The sequence below is a fragment of the Mustela nigripes genome, chromosome 2 (assembly GCF_022355385.1).
Source record: "Mustela nigripes isolate SB6536 chromosome 2, MUSNIG.SB6536, whole genome shotgun sequence".
NCBI classification, from domain to species: Eukaryota; Metazoa; Chordata; class Mammalia; order Carnivora; family Mustelidae; genus Mustela; species Mustela nigripes.
This window is the reverse complement of record NC_081558.1, coordinates 22,593,035-22,614,419: the sequence shown is the minus strand read 5'-3', so window position 1 is coordinate 22,614,419 and position 21,385 is coordinate 22,593,035. Positions and strand designations below refer to the sequence as shown.

Below are 21,385 nucleotides of genomic sequence, written 5' to 3'. Positions count from 1 at the left end.
CTCCCTCATACGATAAAAATTATTACACGGTTTTATTCTGAAGAACATTTTGCACTTTAATTAAAAAAAATTTATGTCAGGAAATAGTCATTTACAAACCTTGAAGTGTTTTTGCCTGGATCTGGAGTAAGAATGTCTTAAGAAGAGGTTTGTAAGGTCTTCATAACAAAGTATTGTTATTTACAAAAAAAAAAAAAAAATGGAAAACAAACCCAAAATATTAACAGGTTGTCTAGGTAATATTTAAAAATTTTAAACCAAAAACTGATAATTGTTTTTTTTTGTTTTTTTTTTTTTTGACCGCAGGGAATCCCTGCCAAGGTAACTTGACAAAGTCGGCATGATTCCTTGAACAGAAAAGGAAGCCTTGGTGGGTCTCGTGGTCCAAAAGTGGGTTTTCATCAGGCAGTACAACCGGAGTGTGAGTACGTTCTAATGAAAACTTCAGCCCTCATTCAGTTGCATATAAAAGCCCTCAAGGAGAACACACAGTACAGCAGTGTTGTGTAAAAAGGCAACAATACGACCCGGACAGACCCAGCGTTCTAATCCTGCAGATCATCGCTTTGCCCCTCTGCGCCCCCTCCCAGCACCCCTGTTCAGGACAAGGACCAGCAGCGATCCTCAGGGAGCAAGAGCAGAGGAACTCCATCCACCTGTGCCATCATTTCTACACCAGAGATGCAAAAGAGGTCTTGTGGGGGCAGCAGAGGTGCAGCTGTGAATGCCACAGGGTCAGAGTAACCAGCTCGACCGACAGGATGAGCTTATCGGAGGCTCAGTAAAGTCAAAGACCGCCGCGACCCATGGTGGACCAAAGGTACGCTATCAAATCCCGGAACTCCTGCCCGAAGCAAAGGCTGTAAATCATCATCTGGTATATCTCGTGTAAAGGTAGATTTAGAGTGACTCAAAATATTTTTAGAAAAAAATCTCTATAGTCCCGAGTTCTTTTGAACTTAAAATTTCATCCCCAGAAGATTTTCACGGAATAAATGAGAATTGGCTGTTTCTTCTACTTCTGTACAGCCCAAGTAAAAATGCTAATCATTTCTAAATTTCAGTGGGGAACTACAATTATTAGGACCCATGGATATTGCTGCAGTTCAAATACGGTACAATAATTACAAAATATAGACCATCTCTTTACAAATACAAATTATAGTATTTTACAAGTCATGTACAGTAATCTATAATTTTTAAACAAACTAGCGTATCTAAGTTTACCTGGTTGCGAGTGCATGATTATTCCAGTTTACAGTTGCCCTTGAGCTGACAGTCAGAAACCGACTGAGTGACACTCTCTTGTAAACCGGGGTCACATAACAGAAAACCTTGTGTATAAGGTCCTGCTCCCCTCTCCAGATGACGGCTGGTAGGTAGGTCCTGATTCACACACTGTATTTCCAAACAGCTAGACAGAAACCAGGAAGCAGTGTATTTGGGGGGAAAGGGTTTAAAAATGGATATGCTGGGCCCAGTGAATGTCTGATATGCTAGACCGATGGCTGAGGTAATGACACAGGTGTGGTGATCGTCATCACCTTGACCTTCCCCACTGTGCCAGCTGGTGGGTGGGCACAGGTGAAAGCCCCAGGGGCGTGCTGGAAAAGTGGGCAGGGCTTATCCCACCTCCTCACGGGTCCTCCCCTGGAGGGCTCAACCTGTTGCTTCCCACAGCTGGGGCTGGGCATGGGTACACGGCTATCCCCTACCAGGTTTATGGCTTCCATGAGGCATGATATCACTTGTACAAAAGTCTAATTGAATACAGACTCCACACTAGTGCCTAACCTTTCCTAACTACGAGGCACTTTTTCCCTGGCCCTCCGGCGTCCCACCTGAGGCCAGAGCCAGTCTGCCCCTCCCTGGGGGCTACAGGGTGGTGATGCAGATCATTTCATCTGCCAGGTCCTCCTCATCTCTTCCGGGGTCGGGCTCTTCATCACTGTAGCCCGGCCCAAAGTCCTGGAGCTCATAGTCCTGCCGGTGGGAGACGGGGCCCATGCCCCCGTTAGCCCGGGGATGCACAGTCCCGTTGAGCAGGTTGCTGGCTGCACTCTCCATCTCATCGATGGTCAGGTCACAGGCATCGGCTATTTCGTGTTTTGTTGCCGATACAAATTTTGGGTCCCTTGCATACCGTCCTAAGCCTTCAGATATCAGGACCTGTGCGGGATAGAGGATTGATGGCATGAATGCTTTATAAGGCTCTGCCGGGAAAATGACAGAGGAGTCCCCTCAGGCACTAACCACAGGATGTGCTCTGGGGACTCTGCCAGTCCTGTTTGCTAGACCTCACATGTGACAGTTAAATGTGAATGGCTTGGAAAGTCATGGAATTCGAACACTACGTATCGCCCAACAAGAGGGAGCCCCACTAGGGAAAAGGTTTCAGTAGGAGGTAGGTCTATCTGCAGGCCTGGCACCTGTCATCCTAGGTCCAGCTCCATTAGAACGGGCAGTGGTGGTATTCTTATACTCATGCTATACGTACCATCTTTGCTTCCGAGGAATGGGCGTGATCCAGAGGGAGAGGGACCCAGCTTGACTCCTAAGCCTCACCCCATCCCCAGAACCACCACGGCACTGGCCTGCCCCCCTCTTCTGTGCCCTGGAGCCTGCCTGTCCGTGGCATACTCACCGCCTCCACCAGGCTGTCTGCACTCCTCTGCTTGTCACTGTTCTTGTTGCGGAAGCTGCTGGGGACGGTCAGGCTGGCTGGTGTGAATGTTCGGTACGAGATGCCAGGCTCGTCCGTGTACCATGAGCTCCGGTGCAGGGATGGCAGGCTGCCGTTGACCTGGTCCAGGGCCTCTGGTCGCTCCACCTGGATCAGGGGTGCATAGCATGGCGTCCAGTCCCGGTATGGAGGGGTCGCCGGGGGGGTGGCCCATGACCGGGTTGAGTGGCTTGGCGAGTACTTCTGGGCTTTACTGGAATCCAGGCCTGCAACTGCCATGATCTGGGGAGAGAAGAGAGGAGGCGGGGCCAGAGATCCTCAGGGGCGGGCCCGAGGGCTCCCCAGGCACAGCAAGCAGGAGGCACTGCTGCACTGGGGTGGCCGCGGATAAAAGACAAGGATGTGAAAAGGACACAGGTAGTAAAATCTGGCTTCCTGGCAGATTGTTTTCCATTTCCCCGAATCCATAATGAACTTCTCATGCCTGTTCCTAAGGAGGCATCAGCTGCTAATTCATGAAATTGTGGCCAAGCAGTGGAGAATCAGAGAAGACATTCTCCCTGGGCTGCATGAACACACCACCCAGTTCACTCTCTGTTTAAATACAGAAGGACATGTGGGGCAAACGAGTCATTCCCAGCCCTCAGAAGCAACACTGTTCTCTCCGCCCCAGTGCAGTTCACCACACCAGCCAGTACCCGGGCTGCTCTGGAGCTCTGGGCGCCAGCTGCTTCCCCTGCCTCCAGTTGCCCCCGGGCAGCCACCTCGGCGCTCCCTCTCTGCATGGAGGGCCACAATCAGAAGCCACAGCCACCCGAGGGAGGCAGTGCACACAGGGATCTGGCCCTGGGTGGGGGGTGCAACAGCAGAGGGAGGGGTGTTCGCACGCACGTGTCCCCCGAGACGTCCAGGCCTACTTGGTTCATGGCATTTGATGGCTGGGCCTTCCCATGCTTTGTCCTTCCACAATAAAGCAGGACATGAATAAAAAGTAACATAAAAACTGATGCAGACAAGAAAGAAGTTGGCGGAGAGACCTGAACAGAGAACACCTGAAATGGAAGCTAGTGCTCACGCGCTCAGGACACCGGCGCTAAGCGAGCTGGGCAGGAGCCGGCTCTGCACGCTCACGGCTGGGGCTCCCCCCATGCCCTCCGGCCCCTGACACACGGACGCAGTGGACCACATCTCTGACATGCTCTTTTGCAGAAAGAAAAAGTGCCTTATTCTTGCCTTTGAAGCAAAGCCCTGGTGAGAGGGCTGCAGCCCCACCACCTCTCTAGGCCCCGGGCTCCCTCCTGTCCAGCTGCCTCACTGTGGCCGGGTCGTTCTCCCTGGATCACACTCTCCCCTTGAGGGCAGGGTTGGAGGCTCACCCACCCACGATGCCAGCACCCTGCCTGCAAAGGTCTCTACAGATGTGTCTTAATGAAGGAAGAACGTCTTTGAGCAAATAAAGGGCAGCACTGACGGTTCAGGACCAGGCAAGCGGGCACCACTCCATGTATCAGGGACTATACCAGGCCCTGGAGAGAACACAGTGTGCACCACGGCCAGGGCCCAGCTTTGGAAGCTGGCAGCCTTGGGCTCCTAGGTCAACTGGTCCTCCTGTGGAGCTCAGGCATGTCACCAGCCCTCCCCCTGATATTTGCTCATCTGCGAAATGGGGCTCGTGACCACGTCGATTTGGACTGAACTGGAGTGTCTGTGAAGGCTCTTTTCTTCCCTCCTGCTACTAGCAGCCGGGAGGGGGGTGTCCCAAGGGCGGTCGCTGCACCGGCTGCCCCCAAGCCTGTGGGGTCCAGGCCAGGTGGGCCGGCTCACCTGTTGCTGCATCAGGTGCAGAGGCAGGGCTGTGCGGCGGGGCACGGCGGGGGACGGCGGGACTTCCTCCTGGCTGCTCTGCCGCCGCAGGCACTCGAAGTTGAAGGAGGATCTCCGGTGGGCTGAGAAGCAAAGCACAGCTGTGGCTGTGAAACCGGCGTTCTGTAGGGCCCCGGGGGCTCAGGGTGGCCCCTGGACACTCAGCTGGGGGCCCCAGAGGAAGCAAACCATATGTCCAAGGAAAAGCATTAGCGGGTAAGGTCTCAGAACTTTGGGAGGATGGAGAAGCTGCCTCACTCAGGGATATTTTTAGTTAAGGGCAAGCTGGATTCTTGTAAACCTGGGGCCTGTTCTCATGAGGCAGAGCTCAAGGCTCTGGAGGGCAGCTCTTCTGACTGGATGCTCCGGCCCAGTACACACACTGTGGGGAACACAGCATTTCAGGTCAAGAACACAGTGTTGTTCTTGACTCCTGGGAACACCTGCTGCTGCTCTTCTCTCCCTGCAGGTATCCCAAGTGTTTCTGTGGTGCCTGGCATCTTGCTGGTGCTCCCATGCTTATTCCTGCTTTAAGGGGAGTGACTTGCTATCAGCTCAACTAGGTTAGAAGCAAAATCTTTCTTTGGGGAAGCCCCAGCTTCTGTAGCACCGAAGGCAAAACCAGAAAAGAGCACCATTAGAAGTGCCTCGAAACGGAGGCTCATGCATAGCCTGAGCAATGACAAGAGATCCCAAGTTTGTGGCTTAATGGGACACAGGGCCAGGGAGGTCAGTCCGAATTCTGGGCCCCCAAGCACAGGCCAGAGGTCCCCTGGGAACAGGTCCACCCTCAAGGGTGCTGGCCCTACAGACATACGTGGGGGCCTGACAGTTTGCAAGGCAGGAGCAAGGGCTCTTCATCCCTGTTCCTAAGATCCCAGGCATTTCTCATGCCCCAGCAAAACCCCACACCCCCAATTCCTATACTGGAAAGGTGCCGGGGCAAGCCTCCCAGGCTTCCTGGGGATCACAGGAAGTGGCAGGAACCAGGTTCTGGGAGAGATCTAATCTAAAAGTGTGAGAAGACTGGGCTGAGCCCTTGGCTGGCCCTGCCCAGTGCAGGTAGAAGAGACAGGCAGCCCCAGCCAGGCAGGCTTAAGGTGTCCCCTGGGAGGCGTGCTGGGCCGCCTTTGCCTCGGTGTCCCACCTCAGCAGGACACAGCTGCACAACAGCTGCTGTCCTCATGAGACTGCCGGGCCTCTCCCGTCGGCATACCCTCCATGACCCTCCTAGGGGCAGCGGGCCAGAGCCAGGAGCTCGGAGCCCACAGAGGAAACCACCATCTCTCTCATTCGGGTAGTGCCGTTGTTTTGAAAATCAGTCCGTGGATACACCCATCATCTCACCGGCTGTGCACAACCTATTCTGACAGAGGAGATAATCCCACCATTGCTAAAAACACCTTCCTCTGCCCAAGGTCTGAAGTGATGGGCAGCAAAGCAAATAAAATACGTTTTGTTTACTTGCCCTTACAAATACAGAGGGCATCTGCTCTGGCCCACTCTGGTTCCTCACTTCGCTCAGTGGTGCCCCGAATGGTGGGCATTAATGTGGCCACCATAGGGGACATAGGGAGGGTCCAGGGAGGACAGGGCACTCCACGAATGAGGGGCCTCTGCTGGGCTCACCTGCATGCTTCACCTAGTATTTTGGGAGCTCAGAATTGCTCTCTTCAGCAGCACGTGTTTGGGGCTGCAGAATTAAATATTAACTGTGGAAATGGGTCTGATGAGACTCTCCAGCGTGTCTGTGACCATAGGAGAGAGAAGAGGGCCCCAGGCACCACCCAGCTGGACTGGTTACGGCACATGGAGTCAGACGACTCAGAGACAATGTGGCTTGGCTATTTCTGGTTACTGATTAGAGTCCTGCTCAAAAATATGCTTCATTCCTCAGAATGAAGTATCTTTTAACCATCACCAAAATGCCCCCAAGTGCAAAATCCACCTGCCTGGCCAGAAGCAGGCAGGGGCCACAGCTTCATTTCTTATCCAGGCCCAAGCCCCTTACTGGGGGGTGAGCTACACTTCCTGTAGTCCTACTTAGGCCACCTGCATAAGAAAACCAGGTGGGGGACAACTGGCCTCCTGCCTTTTCTCAGCAGGATGGGACTCCTCCAGCCCCAGGATCAGGGCACTGACCCAAAACCTGTTCCATGAGGAAGGGCACTGGCTGACACATGGCGAAGATGAGGGTGGCGGAGGGGGGCCCCTCAGAGGTGCGGTGGGGGGGGGTGTTGGTGGGACAGGCCTGGGCTCAGGTCCAGCTCTGCACAGGGGCTGCTCACTTCTGCCCTCTGAGGGTCAGTTACCCGGTCCACAGAGAGGGCCTGACAACCCCACGCTGCACATCGCGCCTACCCCACGTGATGAACCCCAGGCTCCAAGGCAATGATAATGTGCACAAAAAGTCCCTCATCGGAGGGCATGTACCGGGCACATTCGGGACCACATGCTTCCCTCCTCTGTGCTCAGAGAGTTAAGAACGGTGCCGAAGTGGTTTGAGCTCAATCACGTGGGACACGGATGAGACAGAAGGGAAAGCCGATACTGATGGGGTCTCCAACCCCATCTGGTCTTGCTGGTCTTGCAGACAGACTGCCCTAGTGCAGTGAGACCACACCTGTCACACTGTTCTCTGGGAGGCTTCACCCAAAACAAAAAATCTGGCCTCACATGTCGGGGTGGGAGGTAGTAGGCGTCTCCTTGGAGATCTCCGGGAATCATAGCAAATGGGTGAGTCCTCATCCTCCAAGAAGCCTTGGGGGTGATGGTAGCCTCGGGGCTGCTCAAAGTCCCAGCTGCCGCCAGGGTATCGGCTGTAGTAGCTGCAGTTTTGCCTGGGGGTCAAAAAGGCCAGGAGAAAGGGTAAGGGGCACATGAGACCTTTGTTAACAAGTCCTCTTAGCTCAGACACACCCATGGTCACAGTCCCCTCCCCAGCTTTCAGACACCCTGGACTGGCTGAGAGCCAGGCAGTCAGTCCTCAGCTTCACAGAAGATTCGGAGCTTTGGGAGAAGCTGGTCTGAAAAGGCAGCCCCCACTCTGCCTGCCTCTGAGGCAGTCCAGGTGTGGTATCGGCGGGCTCCTGCTGCAGAGAACGAGGGGCAGGAGACCGCCGGGCCTCCTGATGTCAGCCCGAGCCGCAGAGCCGCTCACCTGCTCCCGGTTGGTGAGCCGGCATCCTCATAGCCCTCCTCACCACTGAAATACTCCTGCTCTTCCAGGCAGCGGGAGTCCCTGAAGTAGCCACAGATCTCCGGATCTTCCCGGCAGATAGTGGGGAACTGCTCATCCCCCGAGTCAGACCTGCAGTGGTGAGAGAAGGCCCAAGGACCTGAGCACCCAGCAGGGCCTCAGTGTGTGGCTAGCACCCCTGCCCCATGAGCCCCTGGCTCCTCCCTGGTGTACCTGGGGCTGGACTGTTAGGCCCCTGGCGGCAGTGCTGTGTGAGCATGTGCGTGTGCTGGGAGGGGGTCGCTCTGTCAGTAACTTGCACAGTGCCCATGCCAAACCACTGTGCCCAGTGGCCATGGAGCCAAAAGAGTGGGTGTCATTTGGAAAACAGAATAAGGAAATGGACCTAGAGGCCTGCAGCAATCAGCAGTCACGGGGAGAAGACACTGGGCTCCCGGGCCAGCTACTCTGATCCCTGCTCCTTCCTTCTCTGGCCCATGTGACTTCAGGGTCCAGAACAAAGAGGCTCTCTGACCAGTCTCCCACTAACTCTGACCCAGGAGATGCGACGGGAGTTTGGGATAGTGTTCCTGGGGAGACTCACAAGGGTGACACCTGCCAGGTTTTCAAAGACAGCCCTGCCAACACGGCAAGACTGTCCTGCTCGCTCCCTGAAAGCCGCCATCCTGGCCTCAGTCCTCAGGAAAACCAGCCAGGCTCCGTCACATCGACTCTCTCCCAAGAGAGAGGACTGTGTTCCCTCCAAGTTCTTCGTTCTCGCACGTTGCTGCTGAGCAGCTGACTACACTTGATATAATTAAACCAAGAGACCCAGCCTCTCCGTCCCCAACAAGATGACTGTCCCACTGACAATTGAACCTGGTCCAGCAAACACACAGCAGGACTCAGGGCATGAATGTGGAGGGCTACACGGAAGACAAAGGAGAAGACCCGGTCTCCAGTCTTCAGGAGGTTGGGGTCACACTTTTAGGAAGCCCCCGCAAGAGGCTTGAACCCTGCCAGCAGCAGGCAGGGCCAGCCTCCCAGGCCAGGTGCCCAGAAGTGTGCCGTGGACTCCCCCTACACGGAGGTCACGAGGCATGCACGGGCTAGCCCATGGGCACATGAGCGTGTGAACACCAGTCCTTGGAGGATGACACAGCCTATGCACAGAGGGACCGAAAAGCTCCTTTGCTTAAAAAGAATCAACTACTGGGGCGCCTGGGTGGCACAGCTGGTTGAGCATCTGACTCTTGGTTTCCGCTCAGGTCATGACCTCAGGGTCGTGAGGCAGAGCCCTGAGTTGGGCTCTGTGCTCAACAAAGAATCTGCTTGAGTTTCTCTCCCTCTCCCCCGGCCTGCGCATGCTCTTTCTCTCTAAAATAAAATAATGAAATCTTAAAAAATGAGAGAAAGGGGTAGGGGGAAGGAGCGGAAGGGAGGGGAGGGGAGGGGAAGGTGGAAGGAAGGAAGGAAAAGCAACCCCTCTGCCTCTGGAGTCCACAGCCCAAGCTCCACTATCCTATCAGGCTGTCACCTCAAGGGGAGTTCTCAGTCCTCAGCACTGAGAGGCCCGCGGGTTACACTCACAACACAGAGCATGCAATGCACAGACATAGGTGATGAGCACATACCTAATGTAAGTTTCATAATAGCGGGTTCTATCCAGGAAAGGCGTAACACGGGAGGGAGGGAGAAGATAAAGATTACACACTGCCAGTGAAATTTGAAATGCAGATTATCAGGCTAGTTCCTAGTGCAGAGGTCAGCAAACTACGGTTTACAGACCATATAGGGTCCATGAGCTACCAACAGTTCTTACACTCTAAAAGGACTGCAAAGAAAAAAAAAAATCAAAGGAAGAAAATACTTCATCGCATGTGACCTTGGGAAGTTCACACGGCAGTGTCCATAAAGTTTTCTTGGGACACAGACACACTCACGTGCCTACACAGCATCTATGACAGCTTTCCCTCTACAACAGCAGGGCTCAGGTGCTTCAGTGGAGCCTGTATGGTGCCCAAAGCTTAAAGTATTTACCCTCTGGCCCTTTACAAAGGTTGCCAGCCCCTGTCCCAAGGTATGTGGTCACCACTGGGGAAGGTAGAGTTTACAGCAACTGATGCTGTCTTAAAGGCCAACACCTTTGGCAGGATACAGGATGGCTGGTGGCCCTTTATCCTTTGGGTTCATCACTGGCTCCCGGCACTCAGAGGTTCGAGTGCCTAGGCCCCCTGCGCATCTCCCATGTGTGCCAGGGCACAGGGGAGAAAGCAGCGCCTGGGGCAGACGCTGTATCACCATGTGCAAACACACTTTAAAGGTTACCTTTTAACACTGGACCTTCTTTGAGGCTCCCGATCATGCTTGTGGGAGGAGTGATGCCCATTTTCAGACATATGCTCAAGGTTCCCAATGCTGGGCCGCTTTCCAGGGACAGCTTTGGACATATTGGCATTATTGAGATTGGCATTTGTTGAGCTGGGAGCTTGCTTTCCTACGGAATTATGGTTATGATGGCTATGACACCCCGAATTTCCTGCTGGAGGAAACAGCGGTCTCTCAGTATCACTTGCAGGTGGAACTGAAGGCCTTTGGACATGCAGGGGACGGTGGGTGGTATTGGTCTGCTGAAGGGGGTCTCTCCTATCACTATTAACATGATTGACATGGTTTCCAAGCAGGGCACCATTTCTCTGCAAAATAATGGGAGACAACACCAGGTAATTTAACAAGTATTTGATGCAGGCTAGCTTTGTTAGGTAATTTTTTTCTACACGAAACACAAACTCTAGGTAAGCTCCGTAGGATCCCTGTAAAGCAATCTGAGTGTCTCACAGATCAGGCCGATGTGTCTGTGTGGCAGCTGGCCCCCCTGAAATGAGGAAGCTTCCCGATCCCTGAGCTGGGGAGCAAGCTCTTGGCTGTCACACAAGTGTGCTCTTCCCGTCGCTCCAGGTGGAGGGGACTTATAGCCAGCAGCGCTGGCTGGCAGCCCCCAGCGGTTGAGGCTGGACAGAAGGCATGCTCTCTGGGCTGGGGGGGCTGAGGGCCGGCCCAGGGAAGAAGGGGGTCACACAGGCAGGCGGCTGCTAGCAGGACCCAGGAAGCTCAGCCACACTGGCCAAGCGGCTGTGGCCAGGCTCCTCTGAAGCTGCCAGCATGGGACAGAGTGGCCAGCTCAGGACGGAAGCAGGCCTGGCCCTAGAGGAGGTGCCGAAGGTCTGCTGTGGGGAAAGCATGGTCCATGAGCCCCTCTAGGCCTGGGGGCTGGCGTGCATTCTCCAGGTTCTTTTGCGGATCACCGACTCCCCAAAGTGAAGTCCTGCCCTGCTATCTCCAAGTGGCCAGTGTGTAGCTAGGCGTGGAATAATTACTTTGAATACATCTTCTTCTTCTTCTCGTTTTGTTTCCTCCGGCTCGTCATCTTGCAAATCACATGATATAGCACGCCGGATTTCTGGCCCAATGTCATGCAGTGTCCTTAATCCTGCCTAGATCAACAAAAATGGCAAAACGGATTAGACAATGTGGGTGTGCTGGGCCCGGCCTGGGTTCTGGCTCTGTTCCTGCCTGGTTCAGCTCTGGCAAGGGAAGCTTTCTCCAAAGGGCAACCCACAGGAGTGACTACTCGTGTGAATGTAACCGAAGGGTCCTCGAAGCCCCAGGATTGAAGGGTATGGTCAGGAGTTCCAGACGGTCCTAGACTTGAGGCTCCGACCCAGTCACCTCCTTCTCATGTAACCCAGCTTGCAGGGGGCAGTGTCTGCCGTGGCCAAGAGCACATGCCCACATCTAAATGACAGTCTACAGAAGGAGGGCCTGCAGAGTCCTCTGACAGAGCCCTAGAGGGGGCCAGGAGCACAACCTGGGCCACTCTATGGGGAGGGTGGCCAGGACTCACTCGCCATGACCTAAGTACAAGTGTGAAGGGGCAAGGAGACCAAGCAGCCAGCAGGGCCACCCGTTCTGCAAAAAAGCCATGGGAACGAGGGCGTGACAGCACACACTGCAATCACCAGCACATTCAGGACCATGACGGAATGGGTTGACACGCACACAGACCCAGGCCGCTGTGCAGCGCCAGCCACCGTGGCCATCCGTGGTGCCCTGGCCTGGAACCCCGGGGTCAGGCCAACAACTTGCCAACAGCTGGATCATCTTCTTGAAGACCACAGCACACTGGAAAGGGCTCACCAGCCTCTGGAGGCTGTGCGGGATGACCCCTCCCGTCCCCTCGCTCACAGAGTCCTTTGCCTGAGACCCTCACCGTTGGCCTTATTGACACGGGGCCCCAGGTCCCACCAGAACAGGGCCTGGGAGAAGCCCTCCCGTTGTCCCCAGCTTTGTTGGGGAGACATCAGAGAGGCTTCTGCTACACAGGCAGAGGTGGAGTTGCCGGCTCTGAGACAGTTCTGTTCTGACCATCAACTTGAAGAAAAATAGCATGCTGACTTAAAGACTGATAGGGACACTACAGCCACTTTACCCTTTTCCACAAAAAGACTGGCACCTGAAAGAGGTATTTCCTCCCTGCCACCAGGCTTAAGCCCCCCTGTCCTAAATCTGGGCAGGACCCTCCCATTCGCGGGCAGTCCTTCTGCACCTGGGCAGCCACAGCAGAGGCTATCTGAACCCCGCTGCACAGAGCTGATGTGTAGTTCACACTCCATCACCAAGATGCAGGGACAGCTGGGCCTGGAGGCAGGCGTCAGGGGAGGGATCACGTCCCAGCCCTTCCTTCACAATCCCCAGCAGTGGGGAGTGGGGAGGGGCAGGGAGAGTGAGGATGGTGGCCGTGGTCTGGCCAGGTCCCACAGGGCTGGCTCCCCTGGTGTGGGAATGCTCACAACTGGTGGTCTGCAGATGCCAGTGGTGGTGATGGTAATTTAGAAAGTGAACTCCTACAGGAACTTCCTAAGAGGTTCCTGTGAAAACCACCTCCTCCTCCATAGGAGACAATGCTGTTAAAAACAGTACACCAGACTAGGTCTATTCTTTGAATAGAGGAGCAGGTGCCGGGGCGGGGCAGGGGGTGTCTTTCCATTTCATGAATTGTGGGTATGCAAGAGCTGCCTGGATTCACAACTCTCAGGTTCCTGGCTAGGAATGGTCTTGTTGAGGAAAGACACACATGTCCTGCCACCAAATCCAGAATAGTTCAGGGTATGGTCAGTAGGCTACCTTACTTTCCCGTCCCTCTGACCACAGGCACGAGCTGCATGTGTACAAGCATACACATACACACTCATGTAGGTGCGCACCTACACACACACACACACACACACACACACACACGCTTTCCCTCTCTCAGGATGCCCAAGACTGTACATATGAGCCAGGGGAATCATCTCGCTTGGACGTGGACCTACTTGTCCTTCTCTTGTAAACATCGAGAAGGCAACAACACTAATGTCCAGTGGGGGAGAGCTCTTTCACACAGAGCTGCGGGTCTGTGCAGCAAGGTCCAGCCCCGTGGTGTCCAATAGCCTGCAGTTCATTCATTCAGTGTTTTCCAGAGCACAACCATCAAGAGAAGATTAGCTAAGCCAGGGTTTCATTATCTGGCTTTGGATCACTGGGAGGAAAGGCTGGCTACAGGTCTGAGGCTCCCAATGAAAGACCAGTTTTGAGACACCTGCTGCTGTGTCTATAAGATAAACATAGGTGACAAAGCACTAAGTCAATGTCCCCAGGTAAATTATGTATATGAACCCATGTCATGAGGCACCAAGGGCTTGGAATACCCCTGAGTTTGGGAAAAAAAAAACCCAAAAAACAAAAAAACAAACCCACATAATCCTATTCACTGTCATTCAACAATTTGGACTAGGTCTGATTAAAAGAAATAGAAAACTATTTATTTGGATAATTTTTAACATCATCCTCTGTTGGCGGGTTGACATTTCACTGAAATACACATATAACATAATTGCGTAAGAAAAACAAAAACGGTCTCCAGCAGGTCTCCAATGGTATACAAGATCAGGAGAGTGCGGTGAACAGACACAGGACATAGAATTTGTTTGCAACATAAATCATGGAGAAAACTGAGAGGCAGCTCAAGAGGCCCCTTCTGAGGACAAAGAATGACAACATATTTATTAAAGAGACATCAGAGGCGGATAAAAAGCATCACACTTCCTTGACACGAAAGCAGAGGTTTAGAAACCATGATTATGTTTTGCTTGCTCCACGCAAAAAGAAACACATCTTCTAAGAGTCAGGGATTGACCTGAATCTTTCACACGGGATCTGGGGAAGGATGGGGGGGGGCGGGGGGGGGGGCGGTGCAGAGGGGGGGTAGCAGAGGGGGGGGGGGTGTCTGCAGGGGGTGGGAGTGGTGGTGCCAGGAGTGCAGTGTCTGCTGAGGGGGTGTCAGGGGTGGGGTGTCTGCTGGGGGGGGGGTGTCTGTCAGGAGTAGGTCGTCTGCCATGTCTGGGAAAGAGGGAAAAAGAGGTTCCCAAACTTGAACTGAAATGAAGCTTAAACACAGCACCCTGAATTTATTACATATCACAAAACATAATAATGAAATTTTTCTAGCACACATATCAAGCTAAAAGGTAGCTTAGGCTGCTCCAAAATTTCCATAGGCACAAGTTCTGATCTCAGAAAACTATCTTAAACTCTTGAAAAAATTACTTTTTTCCACAGCCCTAAGAAAAAGAACATTTTTTTCCTTGAAATAAACACTTTACAATCAGTAAAATGAGCTATTCTTTCATTTTTCATTATCTGTGTTTACCTCTATCAGCAAAATACTACTTTAATCTGAAATGTGGTCATTAGCACTTAAACCAACACAATTAAAGCGGTATAAAGTCATTCCATTAACATCACAGTAGAATTATGGTTTTGAATAAACACAGAAATGCTATAAAATAGAAACATTTTTGATTTAAGATGTCCAATCATATAAAATATTAAACAGAATCAAGCCTAGTTTCTGGTTGATTTTTAAATGCTAGATGGTATCATAAATATCTTTTAAAAAAAGAAATGTTGGCGCTTTGCCTGTAGTCTGCTGCTTTAAATTTTAGACACCATTTAATTGGAATTTTATAGATATTTACTCTATAGAATGATTAAATCACCAAAAACAAAAAAAAACCAAAACCCCAAAACCCAAACTACAAAATCTCTCTAAATATCTTTGAAGCAATAGCATAAAAATATGGTATTTTAACGTCAATAGGAGCATCCGTTTACCTTCCTTTCTCTTGCCCACTCTTAGGGTTAGATTTTCCTACCTGGGTGCAGGAGAGATGCTGCGCTGGCTGCCCTCCTAAGCTAGCTCCGTGAGACACACCTGGGAGCTGTCAGCTCTCGTGGCACAGTGAGCCCAAGTGAAAGGCCAGAACCCCTCCTGAACCTACACTGTAACAGTGGAGATACGAGATGTGAGTCTCCAGTCGGACCCGGCCAGGCCATTCATCTCTGGATACGAGTGCCAGGCTTTCAGACTCCAGCCAACCGGCCCCCGTCTGGCTGAGCCCGGTCTCCATCAAGGGCTTCACTCAGCTGGGGCTGGCCCTGCACACTTGTCTCCTGAAGGGCAAGTGCTGGTGCACCCTTTGTCAGGATTCAGCCCCTACCGAATCAGAGGGCACGGTTTCTGACTAGCTCCATCAGAAGCACACACAGGAGGTTCGAGTCTTACAGAATAAACCAGCTCATGGACAAGCTGCCCCCCACTGCCTCCGCATACTCACATGCACACATGCCACACGTGGGCACACCCCTTCTTTTGTCCTCCTTTCCCTGCAGGGAAAATGTGACAGTGTGGCCTTTGTGTCCACTATGCACAGTTCTCGAGTCATGCATCCAGGGTAAGAATCATGAGCTCAGCCCTCCATGGGATTCTGACCCTCGCTGAAAAGTTAGCTATGATGTCACCAGGAAGTTCCTCTTGGGGCTGTGCTCAGCGGCACATATCAAGTTCCCGCTGCTTTGAAAGGTTAAGGAAGGTTTTCTAAAAATTACGTAAAAGGATCTATGACATTCCCCTGCAAATGACCTCACAGAGCTCTCTGAGCAACCTCGATTCTTGAAAGTTTAACACCAGAATCCAAAATTCCTCCAAGTTTCCTGGTAACAGAGTATTCCTTCAATTCAAGGTCAGCAGATGCCTTTAATCAGGAGCTCTGTTCTGTTAGCATCTCTGTACCTGTTGTAACGATCTCACACCCTTTCACACACTACCTCCTGAATTGCCAGGATTATCCCCATTTGGTTGATTGGCCTGCCCTTCCTAGCAAAGGCTCGGCTAGGACTTAGGTCCCCAGGCCTGTGGCTCCAGGGAAGTCCTGCTGGCCTCACCTAGGCCATCACCAAGACAGAGTCATCGAGTCTACCAGAAAAAGGGCTGGGACAAGTCTGAATTATGTGCTCACTTAAGGACTGTGACCCAACCTGTGACCTCAGTCAAGGTTAACCTTCCAACTAACTTAGCGGAGCTCTTGTATCGCTAAGGCCACGTGGAAATGACCAGTGATCACACATCCTTATCTCGGCCGGGCTACTCTGAGGAGTGGTGATCTTTAAAAACACCGTCTATAACACACTCACTCAGACCACTGTTCCTCCAGATTGGCACAGGCAGTGAGATGTGGGGTTCTACTCTCAGTCCGGACTTCGCTGGGCACAGGGCACAGGCAGCTCTGTCTAGGTGAGTGGGTTGGGGCTAGCGTGGCACCAAGGAGGAAAGAAAAGTTCCGGCTGGGGGCAGTGCTCAATGCAGGAGGGTCCCTCACCGGGGAGATCATAAAAAGGCTCCAGCACCCTTTTCCTTTAGAGGGGGAATGGGAGCATTTCCCTAGGGTAGCAGTTCTCCAAAGCGCGGCCCGGGGACACTTTCAGGGGCCCACAACGGGGCTGTAATCTGCACGCTACTAGTATCCTCTTTGCCTTATACACACATTGTCTCGGAGCACAGCGGGGTCTTCAAAAGCTCTGTGATGTGAGGGTGTCACCTCTCTGCTACCCTTGTACACGTATATTCTGTATTTTAAAAATTTCTCAGTTTTAATTTCTAATGTACATACTGATATACAAGGGTCCTCAATAACTTTTAAGAACATAAAAAGGACCCAGAAGATTGACAGCTGATAACTCAGCCCCAGACAGGCAGCACCAACCTTTCCTCAGGCACTGGCCCCTTTTCCTCATCTATGATTCCTGGCAGTCCACTGGCCTTTCTCCATTTTTGGAAGAAACATCCTTCCCCTGGCTTCTCTGAGTTAGCCTTGGCACTTGTTAATGCCTTCATCGTGGCTTAGAATGACATACCCTCCCATTACCCCAAAGAGCCACCTCTCTTAGGTCTGAGGTGTGCCACAGAGAGTGAATTCACGCAAGTAGCTACCCAACCTTGGAACTGTTAGGAGGTGTTAGCAAGCTCCTTCCCGTGGAAAACTGACACATTAGGGCTAATGAAGGACACTAGGTTGGTATTATTCAGTAACACACCACAATAATTAAGACCTTCTGCTACTACATTATATAACCTGCCTTAACTTCTTTTCAGTAGTTCTAGAACTTCTCGAAGACTTTTGAAAATCATCATTATTTTGATTTGATTTTGAAAATCATCATTATTGTTGTCACAGGGAAAAGATCCCCTGCCTTTCAGAAAAAGTAGAGAATCCAGTACCCAACAATGCTGTGAATTTATGGCTGTGTCACACCACGGCGTAATTACAAAGTGTAACCACCAAGAGGCTGGTGCACAACCTTACATCTGTTTCCCTACGATGGACCCCGGCCTGCATCGTGTTTTCCATCCAGGACCCCAAGAGTCTAGCACCATGGATTCTGCTGAGTCTGTGAAGATTTTCAGGTAAGAAACTTGAGTTGTCTCTTACAACTTTCCTACACTCAGAGCTATACTCTTCTGGCAAGGTTAGGAGAAAGGACAGAGGTGTCTGCAGTCTGACTACAGGCCAAGTTTCAGGGAAGCTTAAGTCAGAGGCAGACCTCATGACTTCTGGATGTTTCCATCAGCTGCTCTTGGCTAGCAGCCATGGCTAGCACTGTCACTCAGCAACACTGGGGCCAGCGTCTCTTGCTTCATTGAAACCATTCTCTAATTCCATTCAGAAAGTTCGTTTTCTAGTTTTTCCTTAGTTGGAAGGGCTGCAGGAAGGCATATGGGAAAGCCCTGCCATGCCCATCGCTTGGGGCTGTTCTGCTGAGACTTCACCCTGTGGAGACTTCCTCTAGAAGTCAGCTGGTCACCCTGGCCCTGAGACATGGCAAGCACATACTGCCCTTCATTGTTTAATAAACTAGACGTTGGGGTGGGTCAGAAACAGAGGGATCATTCAGCTGATGGTGAATTAGCTCCACACCTGTGCCCATGGGGCTGACCAGCCTCCTTTCCAGGGATGATACACCAAACTCTTAAGAAGTGGAACATCCCAGTCACTAACCCATCAGGGCAGAGTGGGCCTTCGGACCAGAACAGGATCCCAGAGGCCCCTGCTACACCAGGCCTTAGCCTTTCAGTTGCTGGATCACAGAGGGATCTGGAGGACCTGGGGAGGGACTGGATATAGGCAATCTGTAAGGCACCCGTACAGAGAGAGGCTTCAACATCTTCACAAGGGTGTGGCCACACCAGAATGTGCCGGCCGACCCTCAACCCTACTTTGCACCACTGCCTGGGGTGCTGCGTGAAGTCAGACCTGCTCTTGGGCCCCGTGGACTCTGCTGTGAGGATCCATAAAAACCCACCACCCACCTAGACTTACAGCAGTCCGCACAGTGGGAGCAGAATCAGGGGCCAGGCCTGTTTCCCTAAGTGAGGCGAGGGAATCCACTTAAGCGCCGACAGGCCAGATGCCTGGTAACATGAGCCACTGGGGCCAAAGGTCACAGCAGAAAGGACATCACTGGACCAGACCTCAGGGCTGGGAGAGAGCCTGCCAGCGGTGCCCAGGACGGGCCTGCAGGGACCCCACTAATGCTGCTCTTCCCAGCTCTGGAACGAGTCCAGCCAGGAACAGGGCTTCCCCACATGCCACTGGCTGTCTCCACTGCGTTCTGCCCACCCTCTCACACACGCACGTGCACCCACGCACCCACCACAAAACCTTCTGTCAGTGACGAGGGCAGGCCAACGGGGCTTACAAAGAAGAGCTGCTTTTCTCTACGTACTTCAGAAATGTCAAGTTTTCCCACTACAGTTACTTTTGAATATTGGTCTTAAAACTCTGGTTGGCTCCTTGGAGCGTCTTGGGCTCAGCACTGGATGTAGAAGCTCCTCAGCACTGAGAATTTCAGACTCCCTCATGAAGCAACTCCTTGGGCAAAAGTCTACAATTTCTAAGATGTGAAAACACAACCTGTAGAGGTAACTCTGTGTACATCTTTATACATTTCCCAGATCTCTTTAAAAGGGGTAGAATTCTCTTTCTCAGTGGATAACTACAGTACAGAACAGAACAGAGATCAAAGAAAAACAAGAATTTCTTAAAGTTCCGGTAGTAAACAGGCATATGATATTATTATGTTGTAGTCTTAATAATAAGCAATTATACGTTCAAAGTGCTTTACAATCACTTAGCTATTCCTCACAACAGCCCTGTGAGGTAGGTCGACATTATTACCCCCATTTTACAGATGGAGGAAACTGAGGCACAGAGAGGTTAAGTGTCTTGCCCAAAGTCACGCAGCAAGTGAACGCTGGAGCTGGGACTAGAACCCAGGTTCCCTGACTCCCAGTGTCCTTGAAACTAGACCACACTGTTTCCAAAGAGGCATCCCCAGACTGGCTTTGAGCACGAATTAAAGACGGACAATGTTGGATGAGGTTTGGGTGTGGTGGTATTTCCCGTGGACACGTTAAGATGGAACCTGAGGTGTTACCTGGACTGGTTTTGGCATGCGGGTGTATGTGTTAGTTTCAATGGTGTGTCTGAGCTTCCTGGCCTGCCCACTTCCCACTGCATTCTCAACTGGGTCACTGCAGAGAGTGGGGGCCGGAGGGTCAGGAGGTCATGGCGGACTGGCATATAAAAGGAACTCTGTCAGCTCAGTGCCCAGGGGCCTGCCAGTCTTTGGGAGTTCGGGCAAACTAGGGACGCAGGACTTTGGAACGAAGTCAGCTGCCCACCGTAGGCAGGTCTGCTTCATCATTTTATTATGTGTGTTTTTTTTTTTAACTGGCCAGCGTCAGGAAGTTGTGTTCATTTCATTTCTCTGGGGGGCGGCTGCCCCCCTCCTTTGCTCTCTCTCTCTCTCTCTCTTTCCCTTTCTCTGAGTCTCTGCTTGGAAGGGAAAAACTGTTAAGCCTTTTGCACGTTCCCTTCCATGAAAAAGAGCCACCGGGAGCAGCATCCGCGACAGGAGGCCATGGCTCTGCAGGTGAGCCATGACCCTGCTTCCACCTTCTGGAGGAGTGCTTTGCTTGGAAGGGGTCTCCCTGGGGCCTTGGGTTTGCTTTTTCCTGCATTTCTCCTGAAATGCTGTTTCAGTAGAAATAAGCCCACTTGAGACTTTTCCCTTTCAAGGCCTTAGCCACAAACGCCTTCCGACTAACGAGCTTGGTGCTGTAGCTCAGGCAGAAAATTCTAAAGCATCCGTTCAAGCATCTGAAACAAATGAATCAGCCAGTGAAATCTCATCTGTTAGTATCTGTTCTCAGATTAAAAAAGAAGAAAAAAGCCTTTTTTATGGCTTGAAATGGACTCATGCTTTAAAAAAAGAAAAATACCTTGCTACTTTTTAAACTAAGGTAACTAACTAACAGGAGTCTGCTACCCCACAGATGAAACGTCTGCAGGGCGTGTCTTCCTCTCCTCCTGCGCCAAGCCTCCCCAAGGTGGCCGCATCAGCGCACAGCAGGGACTGAGAGTTGCTAGGTTCTTTATAGCGCCCACCCTTCCACTCGACCACCCACATCACCATCTGTTGGCTGCGGTGCAGGCTTTCACAGAAAACCTAACCACCTAACTCTTTACCAGCTGGAAATCATGGTTTCCTCCTTAAACCCAACCTCCAAAGAGGTGAGAAAGACTATCCCTCTAAAGTCTTCCTGTCATCACAGATAGGCAGGCTCCCATCTGGGATGACTGGGGGATAGTGTCTCCTCAGATTTTACCAGAGTATCTTTGGCATAAAGGGAATCCTTGAGTGTTGAAAGAAAAAGAAATGAACAAAACTTTTCCCACTTTGCGATTTTTTTTTTCCCTTTTCCATGAGGCACTGGACTAATTCATGTCTGCATCTTATATCTGGAAGATCTGATGGGGCACTGCTGTTTGATGGGAAGGGGACTGAGCACTTTCAAGGCTGCAGAGCTGTGTTCCTTTACTGACTTGCTCTTGGTGGAAACTCGCAGGTCACTCGATGCAGCAGGAATGGAGGGAGAGCAGATGTGGAGTCAAACTGAAGTGGGTATATGGCACATGGGAGAGTGGGTGGCGAGGAAAACAAAAAGGCAGCCTGATGCAGCTTCTCTCTGACCCTCAGGAGAAGGCTGGAGAGAAGGCTGGCTTTAATGAAGATGGATGGACGGATGGGAACTGCACACTCATTCAGACCACAGAGGCCAGAGGACACTGGGTGCCAAGCTCCTCCCCACACAAGGATCCCCTTCGTGTAGAAGGGAACACTGCAGGAGGTCTGAACAGAGGGAGACCAGATGGAGCCCCCAG

General features: G+C 51.9%; 2 protein-coding genes across 19 annotated transcripts in view; one reads left to right on the top strand and one right to left on the bottom strand.

Annotated features, from left to right (window-relative positions):
* CHDH (choline dehydrogenase) overlaps window positions 1-1,018 on the top strand; it is a 38,220-nt gene extending 37,202 nt beyond the window's left edge. For all 4 annotated transcript variants that reach the window (XM_059389970.1, XM_059389968.1, XM_059389971.1 and 1 more), the window contains one exon: window positions 307-1,018. The gene's annotated coding sequence lies outside the window, so the exon portion shown is untranslated. The remainder of the gene's footprint in view (window positions 1-306) is intronic.
* Window positions 1,019-1,119: 101 nt separating this feature from the next.
* CACNA1D (calcium voltage-gated channel subunit alpha1 D) overlaps window positions 1,120-21,385 on the bottom strand; it is a 295,348-nt gene continuing 275,082 nt past the window's right edge. For 11 of the 15 annotated variants that reach the window (XM_059389949.1, XM_059389962.1, XM_059389955.1 and 8 more), the window contains 8 exons: window positions 11,102-11,218; window positions 10,053-10,420; window positions 9,359-9,385; window positions 7,707-7,856; window positions 7,223-7,386; window positions 4,508-4,629; window positions 2,645-2,965; window positions 1,120-2,169 (listed from right to left, as the gene is read on the bottom strand). In XM_059389949.1, coding sequence (XP_059245932.1) covers window positions 1,876-2,169; window positions 2,645-2,965; window positions 4,508-4,629; window positions 7,223-7,386; window positions 7,707-7,856; window positions 9,359-9,385; window positions 10,053-10,420; window positions 11,102-11,218 — 1,563 coding nt within the window. In that variant the 3' untranslated portion in view covers window positions 1,120-1,875. Of the gene's footprint in view, window positions 2,170-2,644; window positions 2,966-4,507; window positions 4,630-7,222; window positions 7,387-7,706; window positions 7,857-9,358; window positions 9,386-10,052; window positions 10,421-11,101; window positions 11,219-18,873; window positions 20,321-21,385 lie in introns of those variants that run through there. The other 4 variants (XM_059389959.1, XM_059389960.1, XM_059389957.1 and 1 more) reach the window with 3 other exon arrangements.